Genomic DNA, 10,534 nt, shown 5'->3' on the forward strand with positions numbered 1-10,534 from the left:
GCATATCTCGAGTGTCTGAGAATCTCGATATTTTTTTCACCCTGAAACAGTAGAGAGCAACAGATCAAACATCAACCTCCAAACTCCAACCTAGCTTTTCATTGCACGTCATGGACATCTCAAAGAACGACTCACGTACAGCACCTTTACATCAAAGTGGCGTCTCCTCCAACCGAGATCCTGTGGCTACCAAGCAGGATCCCAGCAAGGGATCAAAACGCAGACATGCAACTGTCTATGATGCTGTAGCGGGTATTATGCTCTCCTATGATCGTCCGATTTGAAGCTCACATAACCCAGGCAAAGTCTCACATGACCAAGGTCCCGTAACGGAACCGGAAGAGTTACAGTATACACCTCGTCACCCCAAGGCAATCCGATACTCCACAAAGGATATCCCTTTAGCTCCTGACGAAATCCTATTCAGGCGGAAAGATGCACCCGTGCGTTACTTGGAGCACGACATCTACTACGCTCATGAAAATGACCTCCCCTGTGGAGGACAGGGTGTCCTGCCAGATAGTGACCTCCTCAAAGCCATTCACGCTTACACCAGTGCCTTCTACAGCGTCAGAAACCGCGAGCGCCAACCTCCGGAGAGCCGAAACATTACTGAACGGAGCATGGATGAGACAGCTCTCTTGGCATTTGGTATCCTCCTAGAGGAAGCTGGCAAGGAGGTCCTTGGTCGACGAGGCGACCTAGTCTTCACTGAGGGTGCAGATGACGGTCCTGTCGACGTATACGAGCCAGTCCAAGATGAGACCCGGCTCGTTGGGCATCACGACATCTCCTTGCGGGGACGTCCTAAGCGGAGAAAGATCGCCGAAAGTGACGTTGAATGACACGGGGTTATTCTCCAACATTGAACGACTGTACAGCTTGAGGGGGCTGTGTGGGCCATTATTTGCATACTATGTTTGTCCAAGCTCTCCCAAGGGGGGAGTTTGCCTGGACGACAAAACGCGCCTGGGAACGCATTTTCAGATAGTATCACCTGTTGCGCCAGACAACGGGCATATATGGATGGATGGTTTTGCAAGTCTGAGCTTGAAGCTTGGATCATACCAAAACTCTGACCCACGAACCGGAAAGATGTGCACTCTGCAATCACTTAACCTCAGTGGTGGAATAAACATAGCGTATTCATACTTGCTTATACCGGCAGCTGGCATATACCTCGCGTCAATTGTCAGCCAAAGACACGAAACATGGGGCTGGCCTATCAACTTCCCTTCTCACCTACCTATAGCTGCGTAACTATGGCGACATGGGCAGGTAGCATCGGTTTGGTTACACAAAAGATAACGTCAACAGCTCACATTGGGAAGGCGATGAGCTTTCACGAACAGGATCATCATACACCCGAGTCGCATCTTCGCGCCGAGGAACCGACTTGTGCAAAGGGGCCTTGTTTGAAGAGGCAAAATGGCCTTGAAGTACGAGACGACGCATGGGTGACATTAGGAAATCTTTGATCACAACTGTCACGCAACTATGCCACCCAGACCAGGACAGGCGAAACCCCGAAGAGAAATGGATATCAGGAGCAGATTCGTCATTTCGACCTTTGCCTTGCAGGTTCGGGCTTTCCAGGAACAACAGTCTAGCTCCGTCAGTTACGAGATGAAAGAATCATCATCGTGTTCCAGCCTGACTAGGCTTGCTGGCATGAACCAGATTCTTGGATAACGCGATTGTAGCTTCCAGTTTCTTTGATTGCTGCCTATTTATGAAGCTGCCTTTTTCATACCAGATCTACCAGATGCTGAATCCATCGGCCCATCCCCAGACCTACAGTTCAGCCTGAAGCCCAGTGGAACAGCTTGGCAGTCATCACGCAACGAAATTTCCGTTTCAGAAAATGGAAGTCAGTAAATCTTATCAAGGCGTCTCGTCGATCCGTTCGCATTACTGGAACAAAGTATCCTTGTCGTGAAATTCGACACATGTACCAGCAGTTCGTCGTCACCGATTGTTTCCTAACCTCCGGCTGCAAACGCCAATTGAAATCAATGGAGCAAAAGGACCGACTGCCAACGGCATCTTTGTGACGTTGTTCTTGTACTCACGGGCCGCAGTCGTTGTACATAGTACAGCCAAATTAACTCTTGAACTTATAGACCGAAGAGACAGGTCATCTTGACCCTGAACGTGAAACAAAAAGAGGCAATCTACTTCCGCCTCAGCCAAGAACGGTCCATGGAACGAAGTAAGCCTCAGCTTTCAGAGTACCTAGCACGGACCTTTTGTCGGCGACTTCAACGCTTGACGATGATGATGTAGCATTGACCTCAAAAGAGCGATATCATAGGGCTGTCGAGGTCGAGTCTAGTTGCCCAGGTTATCTCGGAGAAGGTTTCGCGAGGCCATGATGTTTCTCAATCTCGATATGATGATATACATTGTTGTGAACAAAAGACCGGCTCATTTTGCGCTCGTGCCCGGCAAAACTTCTGGGGCCAAGGTCCTCAAAAGCTATTACATACTTGTACACTTTCCAACCCCTCCAGCTCATGATCGACATAAAGTTTTTCTTTTCCTGTGTATTGGATGCTAAGGACTCTGGAACTGGATCTGGATCTGGATCTGGAACTGGTGCGTGCACTGCGTGTATCAGCTAGCAAGCCTCAATCCCATCAACAAGATAAACACGAATCATCTAGAGGCCATCAGCAGAAGGTCGCTTTCAATATGGCTTCGGATCACACGAATGGCTTGCGACAGAGTGCTATCGCCATCATATCATTAGGATCTCTTCAATCTCGGTTCATGGCACTAGGTTCAGCGACATAGCCAGAAACGGTGAAAACAGCCGCGTTGTGGGCTGCTGGCGCGCCACGCGACCTCACCCGAGATCCTTGACCATGTATGTATGTGTGTGTGTACTATGGTATGTATATGTGTATTGCAAGCCATGCCATGAACACTGCTGTAGCTATTCGCTCATGCTCCGGACACTGAAATGGGTGGTACAGGTATCATAGCCAGGACTTCGTATAGCTGTGACGAGTTAAATGGCAGGAAACAAAAGGCGGCCGAAGCAAGGTAGCATACGATCAATCTGGCCCTGCAACCTTGGCCTGGCTACGTCGTGGCGTGGTCCGTGTGGACTGATATGGCATCTCATCTTACTTACTCTTACTCTTGCTATCTGTTTCGTTGTTGAGCACGAACACACAGAGAGGCACACGCTGAAGCACATCATTGCAAAATCTGCGCTTGAAGTATAGACATCAGGATTCAGCAGCCAGCGTCTACCCTCATGTGTTGATATGTTTTGGTTGATAAAACGATCTTGACCTTGGTCCACCGCTCGGACCCTTTTAGATGGCCTGATATCAATCTCTCATCCCGCGCTATTGCGCCCTCTACCGGCATCAGTTTGCACGTGTTGGGCATTATCTCAGGGTCATGTGGTTGCTGATCATAACAACGCGATATACGGAGTACCTACTTGGAACTCGTACAGGAATAGGCCTTCACGGCATTTTTCAGAACCCCGCTCTGCAACTTTTGTGACTGGTGCCAACGATATACTTTCCCCGCATCGGTGTGTAAATTGTCTCTCGTGACTTGCAGTAACATGGTGCGGATGATGATACATATGCTTGCCAGTCAGCCGTGGAGCATACATAGTATGAAATATCATCCCTTAGCCAGAGTGCAGAGTGCAGAGTGCATATGGCGATTGAGATCCGCGTCCCAGTATCTGTCCCCCTCCATAAGCATGGCGTCGGGTACCTGGGCTGATAGCACCTGTCTATTATAGCGGCATGGCTCGTCTTATTTGACTCTGAGACATGGGTTTGCCTTTATCCAAGTATTGATACTAGATTCCAGGTGAGAGTCCCTAGCAAGGAAATCTACCAGCGGCACAGGAAACTCCGTTTACGCTTTCGGATTATGAGCTCCATTTCAACCATGATTTGGAGCTCCGGTTACATATTGGCGCACGATAACATAACCTCGTTGGGTTGTATATAAAGCAACTCAGCCCTAGTATTATATTGATATACTTGTAATGGATGACCTGCATATCGCGTAGGGTAGTGAACTTGTAGACACATTCCGTAGCTCAGATACTGGGACCTAGGTAGGCAAGTGTATTTCAGCCATTCATGTTTCAGCGCTTGGAGTAAGCCAGATCAATGCTACATGAGAACTGGGGTTGCTATTACCATACCTACTTAGATAGATGCATCTGAGGGGTTATCATAATGGAAGCTGGATCAACGTCGATACTGTGACAATTCTATGTACAAGCTAGGTTATACGGAGTTAGTCTTACTGCCCGGCTGATAACTGAAGGCGTCAATACATACCGGGAATGTATTCGGGCAGTCGGGGTGGCTGAACAGAGTCGATAGGTCACAATAAAAGTGCGTCTTCTAGAACAACGAAGAAAAGGCGGTGCAATGCGCCTGATAGCTACTATCACTGGAATAGGTATGGGTTTGCGAACCTATGTCGTAGCCATGAAATGTAGGGTAACAATGTAGAATTGGAAACTGTGGGGCCCACCAACACCAAGAGACCACACACAAGCCCCCCAACGTTACCCCCAATAACGATTCAGGTTTGTTTACCAGCCAAGAGGAACAACTGGTGATTGATGAGTGTTGAGTGGTGAAGTTGTGCACACTGGTAAATCCCACCACGGCGCGGAGCCATCTTGGGCCTGGCGGCCGAGCAAGGAAGACAATGACATGCTGAAGCGACGACGTAGGTCTACTGTCACCGACGACATGGACACGGCACCTGCAATGTCTCAGCCTTCAGCAGCTTGTATGGGTCTCGATTCGATCCAAGAATTGGCCGCGCCCCCTGCTTTGCTGAGTTTCAAGCAAGGGCAACAAAGCTCCAAGAAGGTTTCAGGGCAACCAAGAATAACACATAGGAATAAGCGAGGTGTCATTAAGTTGTCGGAGGATCATCTGTAATCTGTATCTCTACGTTACTCTGTCATAGAAATGAACGAGCTTCACGAAACGGCTAGACTAGCATATCCTGACTGGCGTAAGAGAGAGAGGGAGATAGAGAAGTAAATGTGGCGCGTGGCTCGTCGTCGGAAGAAAGATTTGCGCCTTTGGGGATACTTTTAGATCCAATGCGACTGGAGGTCACCGTCTTGCACTTGTTTTGTTCTAGCGCTGCTCTATTACTGCATCGCGAGTAACTACGATACGACGTGATGGCTTTAAGTGAAGAAGGCAGGCCAGTCTACTACTATGTAGCGTACGGACGGAAAGTGAAGAAGCCGATTCCGCGTCCGCACCGGCCCGCAGGCGGCTCCGAGCCTCTTAAACTTTCAAGTTGTGAACTGTGTTGTGTTTAATAACCTCCGGGTCACTTGGAGACGCCGACGAGCCGCGACTGACTCGTTGCCGTGGTCTTTTTGCTTTTTCCTCCAGTCGTTTTCTACCCCCTGTTGCTGCGTAGTCGGTGACGGCTCTGAGAGGCCAGCTTGACCCAGTTCCATGTTGTCGGTGCCCGTCGTGGTTTGTCGGTGTGTGGTGGCTTGTCTCATTCTAGACTACACCCACGTACGTCTACATACGTAATTGTACCTACGTACGCCTATGGTACCGTACCGTACCGCACCGCCTCTTAAACCTTACAGCAAGGTAGAGTGAGTGCCCTACAGTAGAGACGTTACTGGTTTAGACATACTGACTAATAAGTTCACAATCATGCCCGCTCAGCAGTGTAGGGACTCACTCATATGTACGGTTACCCATGTCTGGAGCGACCCCCCTGCATCGCTTCACTGCATTCGCATACACATGACGTCTCATTCAGCGACGCCAACGTTCCCAGACGAACCCCAAGGAAGTTATTGATCCATTAGCGTCGTCCCGACGATCTGGAAAGCTCTGAAGAGAGGTCATCTCCCACCGTTTTCAACCAGGGTTTGACACCTGAGCTCGCCAACGACTGGGTTGATGGCAAATTGCCAGCAACCTTGGTAACCAGTAATAATTAATCGTGACATGAGTTTAGGTATGTACTCCGCTCCTCTGTGGGCTATCACACTGATTATTGACACGCCTCTGACGTCGCCCGAGCCTTGAGCAATTGACATTGAGATCGATGCTACAAAGGCAGCACAGTAAAGAATATCAAATCTCTAGACTAATGGTTTGACCGTGACATGAACTTAATATAATACTTGAGAAGCAGCGCTGGACCAATTGGCGATTCCAAGCGGATGACATACCGAAGACAGGTAGAAAAGCCGGTATGACATTTCAATAGAGGGATCGTAACACATAATACGGAGTAGTGGCATTCAAGAAAACTAGGTATTCCATCGAGTTCAACTAAGCACACACCCTTCTCCATGCTGACCATGATTGGGTTTTGGAAGCATGGAGAAGGGAGTGTTCCTGAGCATATGTCCTTTTTGGTGCGATATCGAATTTGTGTCTTGTTTGACGAGAGGCAAATGTTGGGTATGAATGTCCACCTAGCGCAGATGCTATGTACAACGAGCCTTGTCCGATAGGCTTACTGACGAAAGTACCATGAATGCCAGTAGGCGACGTTACAGTGAGGGCTTTGCTATCCAGGGGGGTTAATCCCAGGCGCAATGCCATGCAAGGTACAGGTAGTGATACATCAGTACTTGGCTGTGGGATGATTCTCTCCAGATGTACATACGTGCGATCCCCTCGGCCGATTTGACAGCCAGGTCGAGGCTATTACGGAGCAAGCGGTCTTGAATCGTTCGCGAGTCAGATCCAGCGCGCCTTTGAGCCGGAGGTAACATGTAGTCTACATACCAGTACTGTATCTGTTCATCGACAATACCTATCCTCCCTTGATTAACCCGCGTACAGTCAGGGATGTCCCAAAAGAAACACCCAAAAACTTAGCAATAGTTGTACCTAGCCTCATGCACCTCATATGCAGGAAACTATGGATACTGCCCTTACACACTACAGACTGATTGCCTTTTCCAGTAGTATCGGGCAGCCGGCGAAGGGTCCATTAGTTAACTATGTGCATTCGTCCCCGGTTGCTAATGGGGCCTTGGTAGATGGAAATCAGACAGTCCGATGTTCCAGAAGCTTTTTTGTGGCTAGGGGACAGATGGTCCTTGAATTAGTAGGTAAGTGATATTAACGATGTGAACATGCCCTGAGTCTCTGGTTGTCCAGCCACATGGATGCCCTACTTGGGGACGATTGAAATCGAAAGGACATTAGGGCAAGATAACGCATGATCACGTATATGCATGTAGGTATGGTCCTACGGAGAAAGTCAATTTTGGGTGCATCGTGCTCCATGCGTATAAATCTACCTGTGACGATAGATGGGTCCACTGGCCGAGGAAGAGATTCACCGTATCGAGCCGTCCATCCAACCATACATACTGGTAGGTGAAGGGCACAAGCAAGAAGCGGTGACGACCATTGCTTCATCGTGACCAAGTATTCATGCGTCGAGAGGAGCGTCAATCTTGTTAGTTGCGCATTAGCTGGCGACTTAGGTCACCCCAAGCCCATCATTATCTCACTTTGTCGGTCAGCACGAGAGCATAGAAGCTGAGGATTGTGCTTCGACTTCCATTCGTGGCTTGGCTTTGGAAGCGAAGCAAGAACAGGAATAAAGTGGCAGGCCGGTAATTGAAAAATTTAGTCGGATCAACATAAACGTTTGCTCGCTCGCTGTGTGACGGGTCAAAGCGTGGGCTTGGGTGAATGAGCTTCTGGATTGTCACTAGAGTGGCCAATTCGCATCTGTCTGATTGCATCGAGGCTCAAGGGATCCATCCAGTGTCATCGCCTGGCCCTGGGTGTATTCTGATTCCCTAATAAACGTTAGCTCTCAGCGAATCTCATTAATAAGAGACGCAGGAGCCGCTGGATGGCCCGGGCTGGCTGGGTTGAGCGGATTCTGTATCCAATAAAACATGTCCAATATTGGAAGGACTCGTAGAAGAAGTAGTAGAATAGAAGACCCTGGTCAATCCAAATTGTAGCGCCTGGGGCCGTGCCTGCGCCTGTCCCTTGGAGTTCCATCAAATCTCGCCAAATATACGGCGTCATATGAGACAAGCTGTGGACATTCGGGTTATACTACATTATTTCAGCTCAAGTTTCTGCTTATCGGCACTTGAGGAAGATCATCAGGGTTGTATGAATACTCTCCTTATGGCAGTGCTTCACGTCCCGCTGAAGATCGTCATCATGACACAGCTTGTGACAGTGAAGGTCCAAGTGTTCCTTCGAAGCACGAACTCAAAACGTAAAGTAACCTGCATGGACTGTTGGTCGACGGTAGACCCCGTCTGAAGTGAAGTTTTGACTTATAGAGAAGAGTACGGAGTACTACATAGAAAACAGAGCCTGCACTGCACAACTGGACACTCTGCTTTGGTATTATGACTCTCCTTTCATTGAGTCAGATCTACTACAACAGCTCGGACCCGAAGGCTAAGAAGTTGGTACAATATTCTGCATTCAAGACTGGTGACAGACAGATGATCGACAAGGACTTTCCATGGGTAGTGACTAGCATAAGCTGTAACGTGTGGCTGTTGATGCAGTAGGTATCTTAATGATTGGCTAACCTGTATCCGTACCCCAAAAGTGATCCGTCCGTTTTTGCCTCTTGTCAATAAATCAATCACGTTCACTAAGAAGTCGCCCGTCAGGTCGTCCTGTTTACACAAGGAGGCTGGACTCAATTTTATACAGGAACTCTCATACTTATTCCTTTTATTTTTTATTTTTTTATATTTATTATTATTACGAAAATCGACGATCTTGTTTGCTACAAGCTGCCAGCAGGTGACTACTGAACGATAGGTGGCTTGTGCTTGCTTATAACTTAGTCCATATTTCCTTATGACCTGGTTTGTTTGTCAACAACTCAATGTCCGACAGAGGAAGGAAATGACGTTTCTGGCAGGTTTGGACAGGATGCTAATAACCTGAGTCTGTGAGAGGCGGCTGGGAGAGCACTGAACAAGAAGTGGCCTCTGCTTAAAACGAGGATAACCTCATCTACCTCGTATTAATGATGATGATAATGATAATAGCAACGAAATATTTATGGATGGAAACAATCACCTGCCATGTTAACCAAAGGTTGTTTGCGACTTTCACTTCTGGAGTGCCCTGCCAACCTCCCTCACTTCCATGGGGCGGAAACTGTCCGTCTACGGGACGTTACGACATGTTCAGAAGAAAAAAGCAACCCCAATCATTGGTCGTCATATCGATGCTTGCTCCCGCTACAAGAGTCACCTGCGACCTTTCACGTGGCCGAGAAACTGCTCCGCAGGGAGGTACGTACACTACAGGGAAGAGGGCCAGGATATCACTGTTCAGTGGCTGAACTGGGCTGCTCTGCTGGTGACTTTTGTTGCATTGCGCTGCCACTGCTGCGATCAATGATTGTGCATAGGCCCCGTCATGGTGATCATTGTCCGTGCTGTACATGCCTACATATTCCTTCGCTTCATCGAGCACAGCGACCCCGAGCTTTGGGCACTGAGGGAATTCTCCATCTTGAAGGTAGTAGGTAGGTACTGAAGCAATTTACCGGAGCGCAATTGTGTACAACTACAGAGATCTGAGACTTGTCGAGCTTGAATGTACCGAGAATACGGATAGACTACCTGGTAAGGTACGCAGGAAATTTCAAAGATCGTCAAGGGTCTTGGTGGTACTGTACCTATCGCAAGGTACTTGAGTGACTTTGACCCCTCAGAGTACTATACCTTACAGTACTCTCTACCTTATACGCCCATAGTCCATCATGCGTTCACTTAGACCAGCCGTTCCCTTTTTCAGTACTTACTTAGACGGCATGTCCGGGCATTGCTGGTTAGCATTGGTGTTGGGTATCAAGATTTCCGTTATCTTTCACCTCTTCTAACGGCCCGTGATGTGTAGGCAAGGACCGGCAAAACCTTCTTCTCCATGATCTGCAGCTGGTCGGGAATGACCAGGAGCTCCAACAGTAGTACCTTGAGCTTACTTTATCCGTCTAATTCTCGCTCGACGTTTCACTGAACTCTAGTACCGAGAATGGAATTCCAGTAACCGAGATTCAGCCAGGAATAATGGATGGGACTCTTAACCTAAACTCTGACGTACTGGGACTCTGAGAGTTCCTTTGTGCATTACTGGCGAGTCGTTGCATCTTGAGTCGAGTGCACTGTCACTGTGACTGAATCGAGCAGGAGTTACGTACGTACGTACAACGCGATTTGCCCTCAATGCCTCTGGAGCCTACAGTCAAGTCAGCTGTATGATTTTCCAAGCTAATAAAGTGTCCACTGGAGTTTCAGAAAAGGAAAAAAAAAATCTCTTTGTGAGAAACAGGCTAGTCGGACACTGCGTAGAGCAAATCCGTCGGTGCGCTACTAGACGCCTCCGAGGTGTTGGGCTCCACGCAGCGGCCACGAGGCCTCCACTGTAACTCAACTCAGCGCACCACCACAATCTCGTTCACCTCCACCCAGCCATCATCTCCCGTCTGAAGCTTGTACCTTTTGGGCGGTCCGTCGCATGGCCAG

The 10,534-nt window shown here is 48.5% G+C and overlaps 2 protein-coding genes across 2 annotated transcripts; both read left to right on the forward strand.

The window, feature by feature from the left end:
* Positions 1-110: 110 nt before the first annotated feature.
* On the forward strand, positions 111-845 carry FPRO_08024 (uncharacterized protein; the record flags this gene model as incomplete). The annotated part of the gene is made up of 2 exons (XM_031233856.1): positions 111-252; positions 301-845. 2 exons carry the CDS (start codon positions 111-113, stop codon positions 843-845), a joined length of 687 nt encoding a protein of 228 aa, XP_031083651.1.
* A 7,350-nt stretch (positions 846-8,195) lies between these two features.
* Positions 8,196-8,557, forward strand: FPRO_08023 (uncharacterized protein; the record flags this gene model as incomplete). The annotated part of the gene is made up of 2 exons (XM_031233857.1): positions 8,196-8,253; positions 8,352-8,557. The coding sequence occupies 2 exons, from the start codon at positions 8,196-8,198 to the stop codon at positions 8,555-8,557; spliced, it is 264 nt and encodes an 87-aa protein (XP_031083652.1).
* Positions 8,558-10,534: the final 1,977 nt, after the last annotated feature.

The sequence above is a fragment of the Fusarium proliferatum genome (genome assembly GCF_900067095.1).
Source record: "Fusarium proliferatum ET1 genome assembly, contig: FPRO_scaffold007, whole genome shotgun sequence".
NCBI lineage: Eukaryota > Fungi > Ascomycota > Sordariomycetes > Hypocreales > Nectriaceae > Fusarium > Fusarium proliferatum.